This window comes from Thamnophis sirtalis, unplaced genomic scaffold (genome assembly GCF_051295495.1).
Source record: "Thamnophis sirtalis isolate CommonGarterSnake01/CBP01778 unplaced genomic scaffold, rThaSir2_p1.2 scaffold_9, whole genome shotgun sequence".
NCBI lineage: Eukaryota > Metazoa > Chordata > Lepidosauria > Squamata > Natricidae > Thamnophis > Thamnophis sirtalis.
Window position 1 is genome coordinate 73938841 of NW_028261389.1, and position 26384 is coordinate 73965224.

The following is a 26384-nucleotide window of genomic DNA, read 5'->3' on the forward strand; positions in this document are numbered from 1 at the left end:
CTTACTGTTCTTCCTTTTTCTCCTTCTCTTCCTCTCTCTCCCACTCCTGTTTTCCCCCTTTCCCCTCCTCTTCCACCTTCTTCTCTTCCTCCCCTTCCTCTTCTCTTCCTCCCCTTCCTCTTCTCCTCCTCCCCTTCCTCCTTTTCCACCTTCTCCTCTTCCTCTCTCTCCCTCTCCTCTTCCTCCCTTCCTCCACTTCCCCTTCCCTTTCCTCTTCTTCCTCCTGCTCCTCCTCCCTCCCCTCCTCCTCCGGTTCCTCCTCTTCCCCTCCTCTTCCACCTCTCTTCTTCATCTCCCTCCCTCATCTCTTCCTCTTCTTCCACCTTCTCCTCTCCCTCCCTCTGTCCTTACTCTTTCTCCTCTTCCTCCCCCTTCCCCCTTCTACTCTTCTTCTCTCTCTCCCATTCCTCTTTTTCCCCTTCCCCCTCTTCCTAAGCCTCTTCCACCTTCTCCTCTTCTTCCTCTTCCTCCCCCTCTTCCACCTTCTCCTCTTCCTCTCCCTTTCCTCTCCTCTTCCTCCCCTCCTCCTCTTCCCCTTCCCTTTCCTCCTCTTCCTCCTGCTCCTCCTTTCTCTCTTCCTCCTCCCATTCCTCCTCTTCCCCCCTTTCCACCTCTCTTCTTCATCTCCCTCCCTCATCTCTCCCTCCCTTTCCTCCTCTTCTTCCATTTTCTCCTCTCCCTCCCTCTGTCCTTACTCTTCCTCCTCTTCCTCCCTCTTCCACCTTCTCCTCTTCCTCCTCTTCCCACCTTCTCCTCCATCTCTCCCCCTTCCTCCCCTTCCACCTTCTCCCTCCTCTTCCTCTCCCTCCCCTTCCTCCTCTTCTTCCACCTTCTCCTCTCCCTCCCTCTGTCCTTACTCGTCCTCCTCTTCCTCCCTCTTCCACCTTCTCCTCTTCCTCCTCTTCCTCTTCCACCTTCTCCTCCACCTCTCCCCCTTCCTCCCTTTCCACCTTCTCCCTCCTCTTCCTCTCCCTCCCCTTCCTCCTCCTCCACTTTTCTTTTTAAACAAACAATTCCTTAACTTGTTCAGCCCTCAAGTAAAACTGCGTGTCATCAACCGCCAGCGCCAGTCAGTACACTTTCCATTCTGGGACTACATTGTTCCTGCTGATCTACCCTTCTACCATATGCGGGAGAATCTGATCTAGTTATCCAGAAAAGTCACAGCATATTCCACAATATTCTGTCACGCCACCCCGGCAGTCTGTCATTTTCTAGATGAGAGGAGGGGGCAAGAAGGAGTCTCTGGCAGGGATGCTCCTGTGTAACAGAGAAAGCCACAATGATAGTTACCATAATTTTGGGAGTATAAGACGCACCATGGTTTTGAAGAGGCAAATAAAAAAAAAGTTTGTGCACTCTGCAAACTTCCCAAAAACGGCCCGTATTTCGCGAAAATGGGCACCTTTTTTTTAAAAGGGCATGAATAGCCCATAGAAGGCTTGTAGAGTGTTCCTGGTGGGGTGGGGGCGAAAACAAGCAAAAAATGTCCCGTTTTTTGCAAAAACGGGCCTGTTTTTGTCCAAAAAAAGGGCAATTGGAAGCTTGTAGATTGCTCCTGGGGGCTGGGGGGGGGGCAAAATCGAGTTTAAAAAGGCCCCCAGAAACTCTCTGAAAGCCTCCTAAAGGCTATGCACAGACATTTTGGTGAAGGAGGCGGGATTTCGGGAGGCCAAAAATGCTGTATTCAATGTATAAGACGCACCCAGATTTTCAGCCTCTTTTTTGAGGCAAAAGGGTGCGTCTTATACTCTGAAAAATACGGTACTTAGATGAGGAGGGCAAAGAGAAGACTTTGCCCTCTAATACTGCCCAGATCTTAATGAAAGGCGAGGAAGAGCTTGCAGGGTGTGTAAAATGTGTTTTAGTACACAAAAGATTCTTGTGGCACACGGTAGTTTGCTTCTCATGACGACACAGGTGGTCTTCGACTTATGACCACAATTGGGCTCCAAATCTCTGCTGCTCAGTGAGAACATTTCTTCAGTGAGTTTTGCTCTGTTTTGCGACCTTTCTCGCCACAGTTGTTAAGTGAATCGCTGCGGTTCTTAAGTTACTAACCCGGTTGTTAAGTGAATCGGGTTTCCCCCATTGACTTCGCTGGTCAGAAGGTCGGAAAAGGGAATCAAGTCACACACACACACACACACACACACACACACACACACACACACAGGACACTGCAACCGTCATAACTGTGAGTCAGTTGCCAAGCATCTGAATTTTGATCAGGTGACCACAGGGATGCTGCAATGATCATTAGCATGAAAAACAATCACTTTTTTTCAGTGCAGCTATGACTCCAAATGTGACTCACTAAATTAACTGCTATAATTCGAGGACTATTTGTATTTCTGAGTAGTTGGACAATATTTTGGGACGAAAATCCTTGCATTTCCAAGGGAGCTAGAGATGGCCATAGAGTATCACTATATATAGTAAAGGTTCCCCTCGCACATATGTGCTAGTCGTTCCTGACTCTAGGGGGCGGTGCTCATCTCCCTTTCAAAGCCGAAGAGCCAGCACTGTCCGAAGACGTCTCCGTGGTCATGTAGCCGGCATGACTAAACCCCGAAGGCGCACGGAGCACTGTTACCTTCCCACCAAAGGTGGCCCCTATTTTTCTACTTGCATTTTTTACGTGCTCTCAAACGTGACCCGTCAAAACCGCGTTCCACAAAAGCGCGGTCGACGAAAGCGCGTATGTGACGTCATCACAGCGCGACGAAAAAGATCGAAAAATTGAAATAAAAATTAAATTACAGCAAGCCGATTCACATAAAGGTAAGGGTTAGGTTTAGGGTTAGGGTTAGGGTTAGGGTTAAGTTAAGGGTTAGGGTTAGGTTTAGAGCGTTAGCGTTACGTTTAGCGTTAGGTTAAGGGTTAGCGTTAGGTTTTTCGTTAGGTTAAGGGTTAGGTTTAGGGTTAGGTTTAGGGTTAGGTTAAGGGTTAGGTTTAGGGTTAGGTTTAGGGTTAGGTTTGGGGGGGTTAGGGTAAGGTTTTCGCTTTATTTTTACATTTTTCGATCTTTTTCGTCGCGCTGTGATGACGTCACATACGCACTTTCGTCGACCGCGCTTTTGTCTACCACGGTTTTGTGGTGGAACCGCTCTCGAACTGCTAGGTTGGCAGAAGCTGGAAACTCACTCTGTTCTGCAGCGCTAGGGATTCGAACCGTCAAACTGCCGAACTTTCTGATCGACAAGCTCAGCATCTTAGCCACTGAGCCACCGCATGCCTATCCCTATATGTAAGGACTACCTGAACTATAGATAGCTTTTCTGATATTGGATAATAATTGTGCCAGTGTCAAGTCAGAAAGATTTCATGGGAATCATTCAGAGGGATGTAAGGAAGCAGGGCTAGAGATTAGGAAATCAACAAATTTCACACCGTCGGTCACAGCAAATAATAAAAAATAAAATTCTCATATAGTATTTCAGCAATGTAGAGAAAAGTAAAGTCTTACACTTAAGCAAGAAAAAATGAAAGTACAGATATATACTGGATGAAACCAGGCATAATAGCAGTAACTGTGACAAGGATCTTGGAGTCTTAGTGGACAACCGGTTAAATATGAGCCAGCCGTGTGCGGCAACAGCTAAAAAAGCCAACACAATCCTAAATTGCATTAACAATCAAGATCAAGTGACTTTCTAATACTACTCTATAAAGTCTTAGTAAGACCGCAGCTAGAGTACTGCATCCAGTTTTGGTCACCACACTATAAAAAAAAATGTTGAGACTCTAGAAAGAGTGCAGAGAAGAGCAACAAAGATGATCAGGGGACTGGAGGCTAAAACACATGAGGAACGGTTGCAGGAACTGGGTATGTCTAGTTTAATGAAAAGAAGGACTAGGGGAGACAGGATAGCAGTGTTCCAATATCTCAGGGGCTGCCACAAAGAAGAGGGAGTCAAGCTATTCTCCAAGGCACCTGAAGGTAGGACAAGAAGCAATGGGTGGAAACTAATCAAGGAGAGAAGCAACCTAGAAGTGAGGAGAAATTTCCTGACAGTGAGAACAATTAATCAGTGGAGCAGAAGTTGCCTCCAGAAGTTGTGAATGCCCCAACACTGGAAGTCTTTAAGAAGATGTTGGATAGCCATTTATCTGAAATGGTATAGGGTTTCCTGCCTAGGCAGGGGGTTGGACTAGAAGACCTCCAAGGTCCCTTCCAACTCTGCTATTGTATTGTATTGTATCAAAGGAGAGATTCAACCTGGAAAGAAGGAGAAATTTTCTGACAGTGAGAACAATCAACCCATGGAACAGAAGTTGCCTCCAGAAGTTGTGGGAGCTTCATCACTGGAAACTTTCAAGAAGAGACTGGACTGCCCTCTGTCAAGAAATAGTGTAGGGTCTCCTGCTTGGGCGGGGGGGGTGTTGGACTAGATGATCTACAAGATCCCTTCCAACTCTCTTCATCTGTATATCTGTAATTTAATCCGAGATGAAGTTTTCCCCTTCATTCATTCGGTCTCATTTCTTCAACATATATCTTGTAACAATCACCCTTCCCAAAAAGGTTAATGAGGTTTACACAACTGACAAAGCATTTCAATGAGGGGGGAAAAATTACTGATTTCTACACTTTCTACACTACAAACTAGACATATCCAATTCCTGACACCATCCTTCATATGTTTTAGCTCCCCATTTCTTTGCCATCCAGCAGAGAGGAATGGATATCGACCAATTTTGGCGAAACTTTTCAGCATGGAGTACCGAAACTGGAGTGAGTGCAGAGGAGCGCCGGAAACCGGAAGAGCCGTTCCCCGGCAAGCATGCATGCACCAGGAAGCTAAGCTTCCGGTTTCCAGCATGCCCATGCGCGCACCTGACATGCATAGTTCCAGTTTCTGGCACACATGCACGGGTGGAGACCAGCTGGCTGATGCCCATGTGTGTGTGGGAAACCAGAAGTTCATCTTCCCGGCGTGCGCATATGCACTAGGTAACTGCTCTTCCAGTTTCTGGTGCTCCTTTGCATGTAAAGACCAGCTGGCTGGTGCGCATGTGTGCACCAGAACCTGGAACAGCAATGGGTGACAGCTGGCGTGCCTGAAGAGATGGGTGTGCATCAGAGGTGGGTTCCTACCAGTTCGCATCTATTTGGTAGAACCGGTTCTTCAAATCTACCAAACCAGTTAGAAGAGGTTCCACCAGTGGACCCGGAAAGCAGGCCACACCTACAGAAGAGGTTCCAAAAATTTTTGATGGGTGTGTAATGTCCCGCAGTTATCTACGCATTAATAATGATCTAGTAATATTTCCTTATACATTTTAGGGACCTCCCCTTACATAATTAGTGTTTTCTTTCATTCTTTTGGATTTCTAATTTCTGTTTCCATTAGTTGGCAATTGCTAAAACCAATCCCACGTGAAAAAGTATTCAAAGCCTTCTTGATTTTAATTGTCAATTTATTTATTCCTGCACATTGCAATGTTTATTCATTGACATATCTCTGTTTTTCCACTGTTGTGCAAACACAATTCCAGCGGCTGCTAACATGTGTAAAATTAAATATATATTATACTCCCTTTCAAACAGCCAACAAAATATTTCTGGTTTTAATTCCATATCTTGCTTTACAATTGCTTCTAACCACTAACTTCTGAATAGCTACTTGGACCGACCTAAGTACTAATTCATAATTTCATATCCGGTCACATGGGCGGCAAGCCACTCCCCTCCGGTCACATGGGCAGCAAGCCACTCCCATCCGGTCACATGGGTGGCAAGCCACTCCCACAAAGGAGGCCACACCCACAGAGTAGGTTCCAACAATTTTTGAAACCCACCACTGGTGTGCATGCCACTTCCAGCACGTGTGCTATAGGTTTGCTATCACGAATATAGACTATTGCTAGGGGTTTAAAAACAGGGCAAATCCTGCAGATTTAAGGGGTGGGGGGAAATTATGCATCTGGAATGAATGCTCTGTAGGGAAGGCAAACTCTTCTAAAATTTCATTTTAAGGCATGCACTACTTTAAAAGGTGATCAACGAAGTGTCCCTTTTGCTCAGGGTAAGTTGCCATGCGAGCATATTTCTGTCTGTCATCTTTGGGAGACTTTCAAAACTCCTAGAGGCCCTCCTTGACTTACAACTACCATTGAGGACAAAATATATGCCGCTAAGCGAGACCATTGTTAAGTGAGGTTTTCCCTGCTTTACAACCTGTGTCGCCACTGCTGTTTAGGGAATCACTGTAGTTGTTAAGTTAGGAACACAGCTGTTCAGTGAATCTGGCTCCACTCGGCTGGTGAGAAGGTCGCCAAAGGGAATTGGAGGACCCGGGGACACTGCAACCGTCGTAAATGTGAGTCAGTTGCCAAGTGTCTGAATTGTGATCAGCTGACCATGGGAAAGGTCCAGCAGCGGTAAGTGTGAAATTAAGCCCTAAGTCACCCTTTTCAGTGCTGTCGTAACTTCCCACAGTCACTAAATGAACTGTTGAGGACTACCTCTTAGCTACACTTAGGAGAAGAATCTAGATCTCCAAGAGATTCCAACTACTGTATTTTTCGGACTATAAGACGCACCGCTGTATAAGATGCACCAAGATTTTGAAGAGGTAAGTAATCACCGGCAGGCCTGGGGGTGATGAGTTCCCTCCCCTCTCGACATGCATGGTTGTGCGACTGTTGTCTACTTTTATTATTTGTATTTTGTCTTTTTATGTTCCCCCTTTTCCCCCTTGAATTGTTCGCCGCCCTGAGTCCTCCCGGAGAAGGGCGGCATACAAATAATAAAATAAAAAAATAAAAAAAATAAAAAAAGTTTTTGTCCTCCCTGGCCCCCAGGAGCACTGCAGGCTTCAGCGGAGCTGGGGGAAGGCAAAAACGCCCCCATTTAAAAAAAACAGGTGTGGAACAAGCCATTTGTTTGCAAAAACAGGCATTTCTGCCATTCCCCAGCCCTGCTGAAGCCTGCAGAGCGGTTCTGGGGGCTGGGGGAAGGCAGAAATGCCTCCATTTTTCGTCCGTTTTTTGCAAAAATGGGATGTAGGCGCAGGGCTTCAGGAGGCCAAAAAAGGCTGCATTTGGTGTATAAGACGCACCAACATTTCCACGCTCTTTTAGGGGGGGGAAGGTGCGTCTTATACTCCGAAAAATACGGTACATCCATACTAACCCTTGAGATTGCTTGTGTCTTACAGCCATCCCAGTTTAACTGTAAAGCAGCCAAATCGACAACAGGCTCAAGCTCTCATCGATTGACCACAGCTTCTGAAAGATGCTGAAATGTCAGAAGATTGTTGATGTTGTTGTTTTTGACAATAAACAACTGAAAATTAGCATTCTGAACTTTTCAAGGGCAGGTGTAGGTTTGATCGACTGCTGCTCTCTGCAGTTTTTGCCATTAAGGAAGAGAAAGGTTGTTGGGTCGGGGGGGGGGGGAGCAAAGACGCAGAATGGAGCATTCCGTTACTCCTGCTTGCACGAGCCAAAAAACAGGCAGGGTTTATTCTACCCTGGAATCAAAAACAGATCTCAACACTCAAGGTAACGTCAGGCCATATCCACGGGTTGAAAGCACAGCAGGGTGACAAGCACAGAGGCCATTCGGAGGAGGAGAGGAGGATGGAGGAAGAGGGATGCCATCTGTCTTACTCTCCAGAAAGAATGACCAACCAGTTCCAAGAGGAAGAGGTATATAATTTTGTTTTGATTCCAGCCACCAGATTGTAGCAGAAGGAGAGGCAAAATCTGGGGGTGGTAAGGAATCAAGAGAGGAATGAGATTAGAGTCATTGCATTCCCACAACCGTCTCCACAACCCCTCTTCAATTCTGAACCAATTTAGGGATGGCCATCACCGTGTTTCCCCGAAAATAAGACACAACTGGAAAATAAGACACTAACGTGCATTTTTTCCAGGATGCTCGTAATATAAACCCTACCCAAAAATAAGCCAGTTAAGAGTGTCAATTTAGTACCGTATTTCCCTGAAAATAAGACCTACTGTATTTCTCAGAATATAAGATGCACTTTTTCACCCCCTAAAGAGTATGGAAATATTGATGTGTCTTATACACCAAATACAGCCACTTTTGGGCCGCCTGAAGCCCCTCCCTCACATCCCATTTTTGTGAAAAATGGGCGTTTTTTGCAAAAATTGAGGCGTTTTTGCCTTGCCCCAGCCCCCAGAATCACTCTGCAGGCTTTGGCAGGGCTGGGGGAGAGGCAAAAATGCCCCCATTTTTGTGAAAAACAGCCTAAATGTGGCATTTTTGCCTTCCCCCAGCCCTGCTGAAGCCTGCAGAGTGTTCCTAGGAGCCGGGGAGGGCAAAAACTTTTTTTCTTATTTACCTCTTTGAAATCTTGGTACATCTTATACATCGGGGCGTCTTATAGTTTGAAAAATACGGCAACTAAAAATAAACCCTAATGCATCTTTTGCAGCAAAAATTAATAGAGGATCCAGTCTTATTTTCAGGGAAACACAGTAGTTGATTAGATTCTAATGTGTTGACATGAGCAATAAATCAGCGTAACTGGAACGTAATGGTATGGTAGCCAACAGATAGCCTATATCAGACCTTACAAACTACTGTGTTTCCCCAAAAATAAGACTTGTCTTATTTATTTATTTTTGCCACCAAAAGGTCTTATTTGGGGGGAATGATGTCATCCACTGACTCACCTCCTCTTTTTCAGCTTTCAGGAACCTCTTCATCTGGGAAAGCCAGCAAGCCTTTCCTGAAGGCCTCTGTAGCCGATAACAGAGCTCCGGATCGATCCAGAGCTCTGTTCTTGGCTACAGGGGCCGTCAGGAAAACCTTGCCGACTGCAGAAGAAAGAGGTTGTGGTGTGAGAAGCCTGGCTGCAGCTATCCCAGGGGTCAGCAACCCGTGGCTCTGGAGCTGCATGTGGCTCTTTCATCCCTCTGCTGCGGCTCCCTGTCACTGGTTGGCTCCACAATTAATAGGATTTTCAATTAGGACAGGTAGAGGAAAAAGGATGCCGTGCTAGGAGGAGACTCGAAGGTGGAGGAACCAGACTTCCAGTCGGCTCCAGAATTGAATGGGGGGATTCCGGTTAGGACCTCTGTGGTTCTTTGAGTGTTTAAGGTTGCCGACCCCTGAACTATCCAAAGATAAGTAGTAGGGCAGTGCCACCACCACCCCCATCCCCACCTTAGCTTAATATTTACCTTTGTATGCTGGAGTGGTGTGGTCTTAATTAGAACTTATTTTGCGGATAGGACCTATATTGAGGCATATGTAAAAATCAAACTAGGACTTACTTTCTGAATTGGTTGTATTTGGGGGGAAAATTTTCCACAATACTCATATGGATAAAGATCTCACAACCACAAGGGCAGGAAGTGTCAGGCACAAAGGATCAGGATCCTGTGTTAAATCACAATTCAGAAAGCAATTTATGTCTCAGGATGTACATGAGAATCTAGTCGATCAAAGCTCGCTACTAAATTGGCACCAGAAAGAGCCGAGGTGGCGCAGTGGTTAGGCCACTTCAGCTGACTGCTATCTGCAGTTCGGCAGTTCAAATCTCACCGGCTCAAGGTTGACTCAGCCTTCCATCCTTCCGAGGTGGGTGAAATGAGGACCCAGATTGTGGGAGCAATATGCTGACTCTGTAAACCGCTTAGAGAGGGCTGAAAGCCCTATGAAGCGGTATATAAGTCTAACTGCTATTGCTATTGCTATTGCTAGAATTCCGGTCAACAGGCTTCAAGAGAGGTTGGATCAGTGGTGAAATTCAAATTTTTTACTAACAGTCCTGTGGGAGTGGCTTGGTGGTGTGGCATGGGAAGGATACTGTAAAATCCCCATTCTCTCCCCGCTCCAGAGAAAGGATACTATAAAATCTCCATTCTCTCCCCACTCCAGGGGAAGGATACTGCAAAATCTCCATTCTCTCCCCACTCAAGGAGAAGAATATTGCAAAATCTCCATTCCCACCCCACTCCAGGGAAAGGATACTATAAAATCTCCATTCTCTCCCTACTCCAGGGGAAGAATATTGCAAAATCTCCATTCCCATCCCACTCCAGGAGAAGGATACTGTAAAATCTCCATTCTCTTCCCACTCCAGGAGAAGAATATTGCAAAATCTCCATTCCCATCCCACTCCAGGAGAAGAATATTGCAAAATCTCCATTCCCATCCCACTCCAGGGGAAGGATACTGTAAAATCTCCATTCTCTCCCCACTCCAGGAGAAGAATATTGCAAAATCTCCATTCCCATCCCACTCCAGGAGAAGAATATTGCAAAATCTCCATTCCCATCCCACTCCAGGGGAAGGATACTGTAAAATCTCCATTCCCACCCCACTCCAGAGAAAGGATACTATAAAATCTCCATTCTCTCCCCACTCCAGGGGAAGGATACTGTAAAATCTCCATTCTCTCCCCACTCCAGGAGAAGAATATTGCAAAATCTCCATTCCCATCCCACTCCAGGAGAAGAATATTGCAAAATCTCCATTCCCATCCCACTCCAGGGGAAGGATACTGTAAAATCTCCATTCCCACCCCACTCCAGAGAAAGGATACTATAAAATCTCCATTCTCTCCCCACTCCAGGAGAAGAATATTGCAAAATCTCCATTCCCATCCCATTCCAGGGGAAGGATACTGTAAAATCTCCATTCCCACCCCACTCCAGGGAAAGGATACTATAAAATCTCCATTCTCTCCCCACTCCAGGAGAAGAATATTGCAAAATCTCCATTCCCATCCCATTCCAGGGGAAGGATACTATAAAATCTCCATTCCCACCCCACTCCAGGGAAAGGATACTATAAAATCTCTGTTCTCTCCCTACTCCAGGGGAAGAATATTGCAAAATCTCCATTCCCATACCACTCCAGGAGAAGGATACTGTAAAATCTCCATTCCCACCCCACTCGAGGGAAAGGATACTGTAAAATCTCCATTCTCTCCCCACTCCAGGAGAAGAATATTTCAAAATCTCCATTCTCATCCCACTCTGGGCCCAGCCAGAGGTAGTATTTGCCAGTTCTCCGAACTACTCAACATTTCCATTACCAGTTCACCAGAACCTGTCAGAACCTGCTGAATTTCACCCCTGGGTTGGATTCAGACCATTTGTGGCAATGTAATGCCTCTAAGCTGATGACTCACTTCACTCCATCACCCCTGCCAGCTCTGCCTGCTCTTCTGCTACAGGACGCAAGCCATGCACATTTGACTTCATCTTAACGCAATCCATTCAATCATCAATCATCTACTGCATATAACAGCTGACTGCCCCAGTGCAGTTATAGCCATACAGGCTCCATTGCAAGAAGATGACTAATCAAATCAATTTTCCACAGCGATTTTCCACTTTTTCCTCCCAAGATCCCATTCAGTTCTTGCCAAGGTTTTTTGTTTTTTTTTAATGGCCTAACGGTTTTCAATGGTCCAAAATTAATCCGGTTCTTTTAATCCCTCTTTCTTGAAAGACATCGGCTCCCAAATCTTCCCAATTGCACGCATTAGAAAAGAGAGGAGAAAAATCAGACTCCACGCAATAAACAAACCACAACTTTCCTGAGTGTAAGAATAAGCTCAAAAATTTTCTTTAATCGATGCCAAGTATGAACAGATGGTTAAAAGTAACAGAAGCAGATAAACCAGCACAGTTAAAAACTATGCTTTCAATATGTGTGTGTGTGAGAGAGAGAGAGTGTGTTTGTGTGTGTGTATTGTTACTCCTCCCCCCCCCCCGCAAATTGACAAACCAAACCAGTTCAGCCTTGGTTATATCAAATCAACAATAATGTGACCATGAGGTAAATTCTTGACCCAATGTAGAAACAATTTGCATATCATGGAAATAAAATAAAAACACCCATGTGCTTTGTTGTCCCAGTGGTACATTTGTCAGATAATTGCTGTTTTTGAGAAACCTTTCAAATTAGTACCCTCTTTCCCCAAAAATAAGACCTCCCTGGATAATAAGCGCAATTGGGCTATTGAGTGCATGCGCTAAAATAAGCCCTCCCCGGAAAATATTGCAACACAGCAGAAGCCATGAGGTGACCACACTCGCTGCCTTCTGCACCTCAAAAATAATAAGATCTCCCCAAAAATAAGGCCAAGCACTTATTTGGGGGGTTACATTTTTGTCTTATTTTTGGGGAAACACAGTACTGATTTATTTCACTGAGAAATTCGGAGAAGTAGCCACAAACTACACAGAGCCGTTGTGTACATCATTTAGAGCTAACATACGAGGAGAGGGGAGGGAAACCTGTGACCGTCACCTTAAAAAGGAAAAACAAATTCAAATATTTACTTTTTTGAGTGTCTGAAATCAGTCATAAAAATAATCTTCTTTTTAACTTTGGTATTGAAGCAAAAGATACGTTTGATATTGTAGAAATGTCATGGAGACAGTTAACCAAAGTGATATATCCCCCCACCCCCCACCCCCAAAAAATAATAGCAGAAAAAGTTCAAAAATGGTAAATTACATAAATCGTGGCTGGAGAAATCAAGAAAACTAATTCAACAGGCATCAACACATCATTTTCCCCCTGATAAATTAGAATTAAAAAAACAAAATTGATTACATACTCTTCTCTGATCATACATGTTTTTCGGTGTATTAATGGACCATTCAACATCGCAAAAAAAGAGGAACAAGGTTTTTTTAAAATATAAATTTCATAAACTGGTGGTGATTAATTCTGTTTAATATCTTTACTTCTCCAGACATCTATCATCCACTCTGAAAATGGAAAATTAATAATAGTAATAATAATCAAATAACAATGACATCACTGTCCATTTCAATGGACCACAAAACTAAAACTCAAGGTTAAGGAACCATTTCATTTCAAACAAGCTTCTGATTTGAGTTTAAAGGGGGAAAAAACATGAAAAATGCAGAATGAAAGTTACATTTCCTAAAAGTGAGTTTGTGCCATTTCAAAATAAATCAATAAAAAGCTTTCTTGACATTATGTCTGAATATAGGAACAACTGTCTTAAATATAACATGCATTTGGGGGAAGGTCCCAGTTTGATATGGCTTAGCAAAAAAAAATAGTACACCAGCTTTCTTGATTTTTGTTGTGATCTTATGTTATGTTTAAATGCAATAATGAGGGAATGTGAGAAGAAGAAGGGGAAAATGAAAGGGGAAGGAGGAGAAGAAGAGGAAGAAGATGAGAAGAAGAAGAAGAAGAAGGAGAAGGAGAAGGAGAAGGAGAAGGAAGAAGAAGGAAGAAGGAAAAAGAAGAAATGCAATAATGAGGGAATGTGAGAAGAAGAAGGGGAAAATGAAAGGGGAAGGAGGAGAAGAAGAGGAAGAAGATGAGAAGAAGAGGAAGAAGAAGAAGGAGGAGGAGAAGGAGAAGGAAGAAGAAGGAAGAAGGAAAAAGAAGAAATGCAATAATGAGGGAATGTGAGAAGAAGAAGGGGAAAATGAAAGGGGAAGGAGGAGAAGAAGAGGAAGAAGATGAGAAGAAGAGGAAGAAGAAGGAGGAGGAGGAAAAGGAAGGAAAAAGAAGAAAGAAGAAAGAGGAGGAAGAGGAAAAAGGAGAAAGAAGAAAGGAGAAGGAGGAAAAGGAGGAGGAGGAGGAAGAGAGGAGGAGGAGGAGGAAGAAGAAGGAAAAAGAAGAAAGAAGAAAGAGGAGGAGGAAAAAGGAGAAAGAAGGAAGGAGAAGGAGAAGGAGAAGGAGGAGGAAGGAGGAGGAGGAGGAGGAGGAGGAGGAGGAGGAGGAGGAGGAGGAGGAGGAGGAGGAGGAGGAGGAATGTTTCCTGAGTCTCTCATTTTCCTTTCTGTCCTTGGATGGTCCAAATTAGGAGCAAAACATCCATGCTAGTCTTCCCACCTCCAAATATGGCCCCGGTAGACTGAAAGATCAGCCAGGAGGTCAACTGAGGAGATCAGCCCCTAAGTATGAAAGAACATTCTTAGAAGCTGACATTATTCTAATTTGGCAGAACTATTCCAGTTCTTTGGATCCAGCATGCCCTACAGAACACCTTCAACAACTACGGAAGCCAGACATTGGTCTACTCCAGATAAACAGCAGATCGGATGTCCCGTAGAGGAGCAGGTAAAGTCATTCTATAATTGAAGGGTCTCCTGTCATTGTACATCCTCCTTCTAGGGTAAGAGGTCTAGGCAAGCCTGCAACCCTTCAGTTTGCTCCACTGAGAGAAAACCCTTCCCCCTAATATACCCTGTTTTCCCCAAAATAAGACCTACCCCGTATAATAAGCCCAATCCGGCTTTTGAGCACATGCACTAAAATAAGCCCTCCCTGAAAATATTGCGACACAGCAGCAGCAGCCATGAGGTGACCACGCTCGCCGTCTCCTGCACCTCAGAAATAATAAGACCTCCCCGAAAATAAGGCCAAGTGCTCATTTCAGGGGTGAAAAGAAAATAACACCATGTCTTATTTTTGGGGAAACACAGTAGTAATTTTCCAGGTAGAGGGAAGATCCCCTGCCCCCCCCCATCTCTCCTCTCAGTAACAGCTAAGCCTAGAATAAGACAAAAATAATTGCCTAAGACAAGAATAATTGTCTCACTTTCTCTCAGCTATCTGCAGTGGGATTTCTTAGATAGAAGACCTATTGCTAAAATATCTGCCTCCAGGCTGAAGTAATGAAGAAGTTCAGTAGCAACTTCTCAGAATTTCACCTTTTCTCAACATTCTCTTCCAGGACTAGAGTAGAGTAGAGTAGAGTAGAGTAGAGTAGAGTAGAGTAGAGTAGAGTAGAGTAGAGTAGAGTAGAGTAGAGTAGAGTAGAGTAGAATAAAATAGAATAGAATAGAATAGAATAGAATAGAATAGAATAGAATAGAATAGAATAGAATAGAATAGAATAACAGAGTTGGAAGGGACCTTGGAGATCTTCTAATCCAGCCTCCTGCTACACCACTTCAGACAAAGGGTTATCAAATCTTTTCTTAAAAACTTCCAGAGTTGGAGCATTCACAACTTCTGGAGGCAAGATGTTCCACTGATTAATTGTTCTCACTGTCAGGAAATTTCTCCTCAGTTCTAAGTTGCTTCTCTCCTTGATTAGTTTCCATCCATTGTTTCTTGTCCTGCCCTCGGGTGCTTTGGAGAATAGCTTGACTCCCTCTTCTTTGTGGCAGCCCCTGAGATATTGGAACCCTGACTTCCATTCTCCAGCTTCAACTAATCACCTTCTATCTGACAAAAGCTTCTGAAAGTGTCTGAAATGTCCATTCTCCGAGTCCTTGAAGATATCTACCCTTCTCGAAACAAATAAAGTACTGAACTGACTCTCTTGTCGACCTCCAACCTGAAGGATGGGGTCATTTTTTTTATCTCAAACCAAATGCTCGGGTGAACTTCGTTTTCCCATTTTCAATTTAGTTTGAAAATGTAGGAGAATGGCCTTCCTCTTTCTCTCATTTACACTGAAATCTAACTCATACGAAACGGGTTTAATATGGTTCTTTTCTTGTCCAATGTTTATCTTTTTTTTTTTCTTTTGTCATATTGAAAGAAATAATTTGGTAACATCCTTCTGAGGCCTGCGAGGGCCATGCTGGTGCTTTACAATGTGAACAGACATGATATTGAACAAGGTGGCGCAGTGGTTAGGGTGCAGTACTGCAGGCCACTTCAGCTGACTGTTATCTGCAGTTCAGCAGTTCTAATCTCACCGGCTCAAGGTTGACTCAGCCTTCCATCCTTCCGAGGTGGGTGAAATGAGGACCCAGACTGTGGGGGCGATATGCTGACTCTGTAAACCGCTTAGAGAGGGCTGAAAGCCCTATGAAGCGGTATATAAGTGTAACTGCTATCTGCTTGGTTAATTTCTGAATCGTCCGATGAATCGTAGGGTGAAACTTTGGAAGGCAAGGGTTAGAAACCAGGCCATAGAAGAGGAGAGAGTAAAAGGGGGTTTAACTGAAGAACACGAAGAGAACAAAAAGGGACTAAAAATTTTAAAAAAATAACTAGATGGTTTCATTAGGGTAAAATAGATGAAAAGAGGAATCATGAAAGGATAATTTGGTATAACTTTGAAGGGGCAAATTAATGTTATTGTTTTTATATAACAAGAAGAAAATAAGTTTAAAATGGAAAACATGAGAAGAGAATAATAGGGTTGAAATTGGAAATAGAATGATGATGTAAAATGGATTGTCTAAAAGGGGAAAACCTGGACAAGACTTTGTTCATTAATATGTTATTTGTATTTTTTTAAAAACAAACAATAAAAACTTTATTTTAAAGAAGATGAATCGTAGCATCTATGTTTTTTATGTTTTTGCACCATGGGAAATTTTTATCTCCGCATAAGGATTCCTCCAACCCTTGGACCTCACTGGGACACAAGTTCTCACTCTACTCTGACTGGTCCTCTCCAACTGGAGCCCATCCTCAACGTCTATTCTTTTTACAGACCACCAGTTCCTTAATAGATAGCAGAAAAGTAAATCAAGACCCCGAAAAGAATATTAGGAAGACTCCGTAAACAGTAGGATGTACCTCCAGGTCTTGCAAAGGCATTTCAGTACGTGTAGTGCAAAGCCAAAGGAGTTTAACAGAAGGGGGGAACTTTGCGAGATGTCAGACATGCCAAATGCCGAATGCGATATGAGGATATGGCCTTATTCCATATTTACCTAATTCCTTTGCCGTGAATTATACATGAGGAAGCAATGCTTGTATTTCCAAGCTACAGCAAGCCCTAAAGATTGTCTCATCCTTGCCAAAAGCAAACGAGGGAAGCCATAACCCAAAAACCACTTCATGCAGTACTCTCTCTCGTCAACATGCAGAGTTAAGGATTGAGAACAGTAGTAGATAAACGCAAGTGTAGACATCCAAACCGAGGAGCAAAGGAGTTAACTAAGCTGATTGAGGCCTCAACTTCCTGGGCAACGACCCTCTATGGCACTAAGCTGTTTCTTGCAGAGATAACGCAACTGTCAAGTCAGTTTAATCCAAGGAAGCTAGTTTAGGCTACCAAAGCCAATCCTCTGGTTGTACAGAGGAAGAGGTTGACCAAAAAGGGGCTCATGGTATGAAATGGAGAGTAGGCTTCGTTCTTTAAATCCTTTTCATTGATCCCTGGAAGGGAAATGTGCTTGTTCGAACAAATATTCCCCATTGATCTGAATCAAAGAACCCACATTGGTGCAGCTTTCTTCACCCGTGTTCCTATTCTGAGCAAAATTGTGTTACATTATTTTGCCTAATTTTTTTCTCCCCCTTTCAGTTTAAATCCATTGTGCGTCTTTTGTCGTTTTTTGGGGAAATGACATAGAGGGGAAAAAACTCTCCTCTCTACGATGGAAGGAAGGGCCCATGTCCATAGCATCGGTGTGTAAAAGAAATCCCAACTCTGACTTTTAAAAAGTCAAGGTCCCCCTCGCACATATGTGCTAGTTGTTCCTGACTCTAGGGGGTGGTGCTCATCTCTGTTTCAAAGCCAAAGAGCCAGCGCTGTCCGAAGACGTCTCCATGGTCATGTGGCTGGCATGACTAAATGCCGAAGACGCACGGAACGCTGTTCCCTTCCCACCAAAGGTGGTCCCTATTTTTCTACTTGCACTTTTTATCTGATTTCGAACTGCTAGGTTGGCAGAAGCTGGGACAAGTAACGGGAGCTCACTCCGTTACGCGGCGCTAGGGATTCAAACCGCCGAACTGCCGACCTTTCGGATCGACAAGCTCAGCGTCTTAGCCCCTGAGCCACCTCGTCCCTATCAGCTTTTTAAAAAGGAGTCGTTAAAAAATGTTGACATCCCCATGTTGGTTTAAAATGTACATTATTTCCTTTGGTAGCCTACAACTTCAAGCCTTGCACCTTTTCAAAAGCTTATCTTGAAAAGTTTCCCTCAAGCAAGAAACTGTAAAATCGGAAGACCAGATGATCAGAATGAATCTTTTCTTTTAAAAAAAAGGAAATCAGAGTTGTGTTGAGTCCGTGACATCATTTCCATTATTCCTGTCACCCATTCATTTGGACCAAGCATAAGCTTTGGGGTGGTTTTTTTTCCCCTAGAGCCCTGGAATGTTTGCATTTTCAAAAACTCAAGGAATTGGGGAAGTTTGAATCGGGGCAGAAATAACGGGGGGCGGTCGGCTGGGAATTTGTAGCCCAGTTTTGGAAGGCAGTCAACTCCCCTTGGCTTCTCCTAAGGAGGGTAGGAAGGTCCGTCCTTGATTCGGTGACAGGATGCCAAGGAGCTCCTGCCAAGGAAAGATGACATCTCTCAAGGCAGGCGCACAAACGCACACCCCACAAAAAAAGAGACAAGAAAAAAAAGGCAAGATGAGGGAAACAGCAAACTCTCTCAAAGCAAGCTGGAGGGAAGCTGAGTTGTGTAGAAAAAAAATGATTACAACTTACTTGGCAAAGGCAAAACCAAGTTGCAAAGTCATCCTGCCTCGGAAGAAAAGATCCAGAAGGACGTCGAAGGTGCCTAACAGTTGGTAGTCCCGCTTTCCCACTTCCTCTGTGCCCTCCCCCCTAAACTAACTCTCTCTCTCGGTCTTGCTGTGGCACCCACGCTGAGCAAGGAGTGGCTTCTAGTTGGCCCAGCCTCGCCTCCTGAGGTCGGAGTTCATCCGCGAGATACTTCCAGCAGTTCAGTGGGCGTGAGGATTAAAAAGGCACTAAAGCAACAATCTCAAAATCAATTGGTCGCATCCTCGGAGGGGGGGGGAGTGTTCCAAAAGTCTCTTTCCCCCTCCCCCATTCCAACAACAGCTGTGGAAAGAACTGGTCTGCAAGTTTGAATGCATATAATAAATACGTTTTTATTTTACATTCTAAGAATGCACCAAAAGGCATGCTTCTGCCCCCTTTTTTTGTTCTTGTTGCTGTTGTCGTTTTGTGTTTCCTGATTTACAGACTCTTTTAGGCATTGCTCTCTCTCTATATATATATATATAGAACCTTTAAATTCCCATACGAGTTTTCCCCCCTTTAAGGGTTGAAATAAGTGTTCCTTCCCAACAAGGCCAAAAGCAGAAGCCAACTAATTTCCCTGAGTAAACACAGGAAAATAATTGAAACTATGTAATGAGAGCTTCCTGGCCCTTCAGTCCCAATAAGCCGTTAATTAATTAAACAAACAAACAGAAAGAATTACTATTATTATCATCATTATCGTTTTTTTTCTCTTTTTCTTTTTTTTCTTTTGTTTTTTAACCAAACTCATGCATTAATTAATTGGAGCTGCGCCTTTTTTTTTTGTCAAATAGGCCATAATGCTGAATATTAGAACATGCTTTTTGGATCTCCAAAAAAAAGAAAAGAAAAAGTTTGTTTTACCCATTTGACTAACATATGCACTTAAATACAGTACTTTTTTTTTCGGTTACTAATTAGATACTTCGTAAAATTAAAAAAGGAGTGCACTTTTGGTGAATGCAAATTGAAACCAACCGAAAACGAAGATTAAAATTTTTTAAAAAAGAAACAGAACAAAAAAAAAACAGGCCTATTTTAAAGGAGGTGGGTGAAAACAAAAGCTTATTTCCCTATTTTCTGAGGTAATGGGCCAGGCATGCAGTTATAAAACAGAGAAGTATCAAAGTCCATGCTTCTATTAAATTCTATTGTGCTGTCTTGCAGGTGAGGAGCTAAAAATATTTGCATCCAGTTCTGGTGGGGGGGGAACTCGGGACCTTAAAGACCCCTGAAAGACCCCTTGGTAGCACTGCATACATTTTGTCTCCCCACTCCCCATCCCACCCCTGGGATGGGTATGCCTCAGAAGGGTGTACCACCAACCCAGAATGACCTGGCATATGTTGCGTAAAGTGCTGTGGGTAGATCCGTTAGACCAAATCTGCCAACCCTTTTTTTGCCAAGGGGACTGGATTAAGTTGGTCCTCCAAAGCAGTGGGGAATATCTACTGCACTTTTATTACTGCTGAATATAGTCTGGATGCATGTTCTTGGATGCATTGTGCAGATTTAAAGTTTTTTTTGTTGTTTTTTTAAATAGAAACTTTTCCTGTATTCCATGCATATTTGTAAAAGTCCTCTCAGGTTGATCGTTAAAAAGGAAGTGAACGAAACCCAAACACCCCCCCCCCAAAAAGAAAACCCAACAAAAAAAAAAAGTAAAGCGAAGAATTCTAGGGCTAGAAGCATATGATACTTATTTATAACTAGACTAGTCCCATGAATGATCGTTAACTATTCATACCCACCGGAAAATAACTTTTTGGAAACAAAATTCCTCCCCCCCAGCCCACCCACCCCCCAAAATAAGAATAATAATATCCCCCCAAAAAATAATAATTGTGAATCTCGTTCATGGATCCTGAAAGCTTCTTGAGGCGCTGAGCAAAATTTGTAATGCAACCACATTATCTCGAGGTAAAGCATTCAACGACATACTCGTCAAGCATCTACACAGGGAGGGCCACCACTCCAACCCCCTGAACGTCTCCAAGCTACCAACGTGGATTTTTTTTGTTTTGTGTTTCGTTTTGCTTTCGCCTTTTTCCTTCCCTACATGGCCTAAACATCTGTCAGCAGCTTGGTTTTATTGACACAGTTTTGGTTGGCTAAGGTGTAGTTGCCAGTTCTGAGGGTGGCCTCCCTAAAATTGTCTATGCTATTATTCACATCCTCTTCAATTTCCATATACTCAGATTTGCTGATGGTGGAGGAGCTACGGCGACTCAAGTCAGAGTCAGAGGCTAAGTTAGGAGAGCTAACTTTAAGTAACTGAGCCTGTTCTTCCCCTTCTGTTTCTCGGTGGTAGAAGTAGTTGAAGTTGGACACAATGACAGGTACAGGCAGGGCAATTGTCAGCACACCAGCAATGGCACACAAGGAGCCCACAATTTTGCCTCCAATTGTCACAGGGTACATGTCACCATATCCTACAGTGGTCATGGATACCACTGCCCACCAGAAAGCATCGGGGATGCTGTCGAAAAAAGTCCCAGATTCCTCAGCTTCAGCAAAGTACACTGCACTGGAGAACAAGATCACCCCAATGAAAAGGAAAAAGATAAGCAAGCCTAACTCCCTCATGCTGGCCTTGAGGGTCTGTCCCAGAATCTGAAGTCCCTTAGAATGCCTGGAGAGTTTGAAGATGCGAAAGACTCTTACCAATCGGATGACCCTCAGGATGGCCAGGGAGGTGGCCTGTTCTCCTTTGGGAGGCCCCTTCTGCTCAGCCATCTCTGTGCCCAGGGTGATGAAGTAAGGGATGATGGCCACTATGTCTATGAAATTCATGATGTTCTTGAAGAACTCGGGTTTGCTCGGGCAGGCGATGAAGCGCACCACCAGCTCGAAAGAAAACCAGATGATGCACAGGGTCTCCACCACGAAGAAGGGGTCGGTGAAGATGTTGGGCTTGCGGTAGATGGTGGAGTTGTCCGTGCGGTTGAAGAATATATAGGCTCTATCCTGATCCTTTAAGGCTGGCAAGGTTTCCAGGCAAAAGATGACGATGGAGATTAAGATCACCATGACGGAGACGATGGCAATCACCCGAGCCGGCCCAGAGCTCTCCGGGTATTCAAAGAGCAGCCAAACTTGTCTTTGATATTCCTTCTCAGGTAAGGGCTTCTCTTCCTCCTTAATGAAGCCTTCGTCCTCTCGAAATTTGTCCATGGCCTCCTCCCCCAGTTCATAGAACTTGATCTCCTCAGAGAACATGTCCAAAGGAACATTCACTGGCCGGCGAAGCCGTCCCCCAGACTGGTAGTAATAGAGGATGGCATCGAAGCTAGGGCGATTCCGGTCAAAGAAATACTCGTTCCTCAGTGGGTCAAAGTACCGCATGCGTTTCTTGGGGTTCCCCAGCAAAGTGTTGGGGAACTGAGCCAGGGTTTTCAGCTGCGTCTCGAACCTCAGGCCAGCAATGTTAATCACCACCCGCTCACAGCACTCGTGGTCCTCGTGAGACCCTGGCCGGTAGCTATCCTGAGGGTGGCCTGGCAAAGCCAAGGTTTCGTCCAGGTTGTCCCCAGCCATGACAGTCATGGTGGGAGATGGAGAGTTGGGGCCCGAAGAAGGAGGAGGAGTCCCCTCCCAGAGCCGGCCAGCGAGCGATGGAGGGAGGAGGACTTCGGAGATATAACAAGGGATCCGGGAGGGCAGAGTCAGCGCATCGGTGCGGCGGGTGCTGAAGTGGACAGCTCTTGGGATAGAGTTAGCGCATCGGTGCGGCGGGTGCTGAAGTGGACAGCTCCTGGGATAGAGTTAGCGCGTCGGTGCGGACGGTGCTGAATTGGACAGCTCCCGGGCCAGGAGACGGCAAGGATGAAGAAGGGGAAGTCAAGAAGAGAAAACGGGGAACGGGCTGGGCCGGAGGGACTCCTGGCTGGAGAAAGGAAAGGAAATGGGGAAGGGGGCTAGTCATTGGGCGGGGGAGGGGAGAGCGGGGAAACAAGGCAGAGGAGTAAGTCGGACTGGCTCCACGAAGGCAGGAGGAGAGTCCGGGCCTCCACGCACGTGTGGGTGGGAGAGTAGTGGGAGGGGGGGGGGAGAAAGAGAGACAGGCTACGGGATGGACCCCCGCCAGTCTTTGGCCACTTGGACTTTTCTTGCAGGATGGGGCCACGCGGCGGAGGCGGCGGCTGCTGCGGCTCCTGCTGCTGCTGCTGTTGTACTGCGGCTCCTGCCACCGTTAAATAAATAAAGAAACAAACAAACAACCGCTGCTTCTGCCGCGGCGGCGGCTGAGGTGAAGTAGCCCAGATGCCGACTCAGCAAGATCCGGCGACTTCCCCTTGGCTCTGGGCTGGCCCTGGCTTACCAGTGAGGGCTCCCCTGAGATGGAGAAGGGAGGGAGAGGCGGCTTACGGGCAAAGACTGCAAAGGATGAGAAGGTATTCATTAAAAAAAGGTTTCCCCCCTCCCCCCTCCCTCCCTCGCCATCCCAACGCACCAACCCCCCCCCCCCAAAAAGGCCAAAGCCAGAAGAAGTGCCGCATGCTTCCAGGGAGGGTGGGGGCGACCCCAGCCTGGAGGCTTTCGGGCTTGCCCACCTGGGCGGCCAGCGACTCCCGCCTCGGAGCTCCACGCCCTCTAAGTTCAACGGATCGCCCCCGGGTCGAACGCGCCCCGGGCAGGCTCCGGTCGGGTCATGCACTGCAGCGGGGAGGCGGTCACCCGAGTGGGAAGCGAGAAAGCTCACATTTAAAGAAAAAAAAAATCAGTGGAGGCAGGAAGATGTCTTAAAAGTTTGAGGGGGGGGGATGTCATTCTTCCGCAGCTCCAGATTTGGGGGGGGGGCACTTAAGACACCGGTGCAGGGGGGGACGGGGGCGAGGAGGGGGGGAAATCCGTCCGGGTTTAGTCGCCCCTCCAACCCATCCTCTTTCCCTCTCCTCCCCTCCCCACGTGCGGCATCCCAGCTTCCCCGCAAAGCAGCGCAAAGTTGCTCTGGCTCTCCTTACCTTGCGGCGGGAGGTTGAGGGGGAGTGGGGGGGGGCGGGGGGAAGAGCGAGCGGTCCTGCTGCAGCGCCCGCGCTCCGAGCCCGCTCAGGATGCGTCAAGGCGCGTCGCCCGCAGCACTCTCAAACCCGCAACACCGCCGCCGGTCGGACTGCGCCGGGGATCCCCTTCCTCCCGAGCTGGACGCGTTTCGGGCTACAGGGGAAGCTGGTCAGGAGGATAGAAGTTGGGTCTGGAGGACCCCCCGGGCGTCCCCCTCGCGCCTCCCAGCTCCGGCAAGGCGAGGCGGGCAAGCGCGTTGCGGGTCTGCCTTAAGGATGGATGGAGCGGCGCAGCGGTTCTTCTCCTTCTCCTCCTCCTCCTCCTCCTCTTCCTCTTGGCGTGGCCGCGGCCGGGGCTGCCTCGTCTCGGGGGGGCGCCGAAGAGCGGGAGCCGGCGGGCGCTTGCGGCAGACGCGGAGCTCAGCCGAGCCGGGCCGGCCATCCCCGACCGCGCTGCAGCCTCAGCAGAAATTGCCAGCGCTTCGGCGCAGCTGCAGCTCCGCCGTTGTGCGGGGAGGGGAGGGAGGGGAGGGGGAGAGGAGGGCGGGGGCTGGGAGAGAAGGAGAAGGAGGAGGGGAGGAGGAGGAGGAGAGGAGAAAGGGAGGGTTGCCCATCCTGCGCTCTGCTGCGCTGCGCTGCGCTGCGCTTCTACTGGCCCGGGCGGGCGCGCCCCCGCCAACAAGAGCCGGGAAAGCGCCCCGCCGGCTTCCCTATGCCCTTCCAGAGCATAAGAGACGAGGTCACGTTTGCGCACCGTTCGGAGCCGGACCCGGCGCAATGCAGCCATGGCTGCGGCTGGCGAGGTGGGTGGTGGATGGGGGCGGCCCCGGCGGGCCCCCTGCGCGCTCTGCGGCGGATGGGCCGCCTCCCTTGGGTACCTCTGGCCTCTCCCCCCCCCTCTCCCGGGGGTGCCTTCCCCCTTCCCTTCCCGGACTTGCTTTCCCCATCCACCCAGTCATCCTCGATGGCGTGGATCTTAGGCCAAGCGCCCCCCCCCCAACCAGGCTAAGGGAACGCGGCCCGTGCGCTCCTCGCTCTCCGCCGCGCAGAGGGCCGAAGCCGCCGCAGAGCGGGGTTGCAGCAAAACAAAAAAAAACCCATCTTGGCAGCCGGGTTTCCCTGCAGAGCAGCTGCACCGGGGCAGTCCTGGTTCCTTGCCCGCAGCGGGAAAGACACCCCCCCTCCTCAATTCAGCCTCCCCCCTACTTCTCCCCTTTCCTGACTTCGGCCACAAGCTGTGGACATTTGCAACGGGAATGGCCTGCCTGGAGAGGCATTGGGTGGGGGGGGACTGAAGGAGGAAGCGTGAAAGCTCCGCAGGGTTGGGGTGGGGTGGGAAGGGGTTGAGAATTCAGCAACCGTTGCTGCCCATCCACCCACCCCCAGCGGGAAGGGGAGAAGAGCACCGGAACAAACCACCTAAGAGTAACCAGTCCTCAACTTACACCCAAAATGGAGCCCAATCTTTCTGCTGCTAAGGGAAGACGGGTTTTTAACAGATTTAACAGATTAACAGAGTTGGAAGGGACCTTATAGGTCATCTAGTCCAACCCCCCAATCAAGCAGGGGACCCTACACCACTGATGGCTAACCTTTTGCGTACCCGAGTGCCCACAGTATGCGCTTACTCGCGTGAATGCATGCCAAAAAACCCAAAACAATACATGTGCTGCCCCTGCGCATGTGCCCCCACCCCGGAACATGCCTCGCACCCCTCACATGAGTGTGTGTCCCCCTGGACACCCCACACACATGTGCAGCAGAAACCTGAATACCAGCTGGCCGGAGGAAGGTGCGTGCGCATACGCGGCAGAACTAAACTGGAGTGACAGCTCGCGTGCCCACAGAGAGGGCGCCACATGCCACCTCTGGCACACACGCCATGGGTTTGCCATCATGGTTATAGGTCATCTAGTTCAACCCCCTCCCCCCCTCGCTCAAGCAGGAGACCCTACATCATTTTTGACAAAGGGTAGTCCGATCTCTTCTTGATGAAGAAGAGGTTGTGATAAGATGGGGATGAAGTGAGCTGGAATCACTGCAAGTCGTTAAGTTGCCGACATGGTTGTGAAGTCCATCTGGCTTCCCCAATGACTTTTTTGCTTGTCTGGAGGTCGGCCCAAAATAAAGCTGAAACTGGGATCACATGAGCACCAGGACACTGCAAACCATCATAAATAGGAGACAGGGGGTCCTATGTCCCCTTTTTAGTGCCGTTGTAACATGGAATGGTCACTAAATGAATTGTTGCAATTCTGAGGACTATCTTCTCTCTCTCCCCCCCCCCTCTCTCTCTCTCTCACACACACACACACACACACACGCTGGGCATGATGGAAAGCTGGTCTCCCTGATGTTAGATCATCTTAATCAAAGTTGGATCGGAGGGGGAAATAAATACTTTGAATTCCTAGATAATCTATATCGACTTCAATTCGCAGCATAGGGAGTCCTCGACTTATGACCACAAGCGAGCCCAAACGTTCCGCTGATAAGCAAGACAGTGGTTAAGTGAGTTCCGCCTAGTTTTACGACCTTCCTTGGCTCAGCCGTTAAGTGAATCCCTGCAACTGTTAGTAACCCCATTCTTAAGTAAATCTTGCTTCCCCTCCCCCTGAATTTGCTGGTCAGAAAGTCACAAAAGGGGATCGCTTGACCCACCACCATAAATATGAGCCAGTTGCCAAGCATCCAAATTTGGATCGTGTGACCGTGGGGATGCTGCAACGGTCGTAAGTGTGAAACAAATGTACTTTTTGCAGCGCTGTTGTAACATCGAATGATTTCTAAACAAATGGTTGTAAGTTGAGGACTACCAGTAGTTGTCTGGGAATATTTGGGAAGTCTGGGACTTTTGGGGAAGGAAAATGCAGAATCTTGAAGCAAATGGCTAAATCATGGTTTATCCCTCAGATCTTGGCTTATTGGGTCTTCTTGAGTGCCCCGCCATGATTTAAACTTGACTACGGCTTCT

The 26384-nt window shown here is 46.8% G+C and overlaps 1 protein-coding gene across 1 annotated transcript; it reads right to left on the reverse strand.

Annotated features, from left to right (window-relative positions):
• Positions 1–20290: 20290 nt before the first annotated feature.
• Positions 20291–22780, reverse strand: LOC106541770 (potassium voltage-gated channel subfamily A member 1). Its single transcript, XM_014057306.2, has one exon. It carries the CDS (start codon positions 21951–21953, stop codon positions 20472–20474), a length of 1482 nt encoding a protein of 493 aa, XP_013912781.1. The 5' UTR covers positions 21954–22780; the 3' UTR covers positions 20291–20471.
• Positions 22781–26384: the final 3604 nt, after the last annotated feature.

Excerpts from the sequence above, each read along its gene's own strand:
- LOC106541770 (XM_014057306.2), bottom strand. The coding sequence starts at position 21,953 with ATGACTGTCATGGCTGGGGACAACCTGGACGAAACCTTGGCTTTGCCA.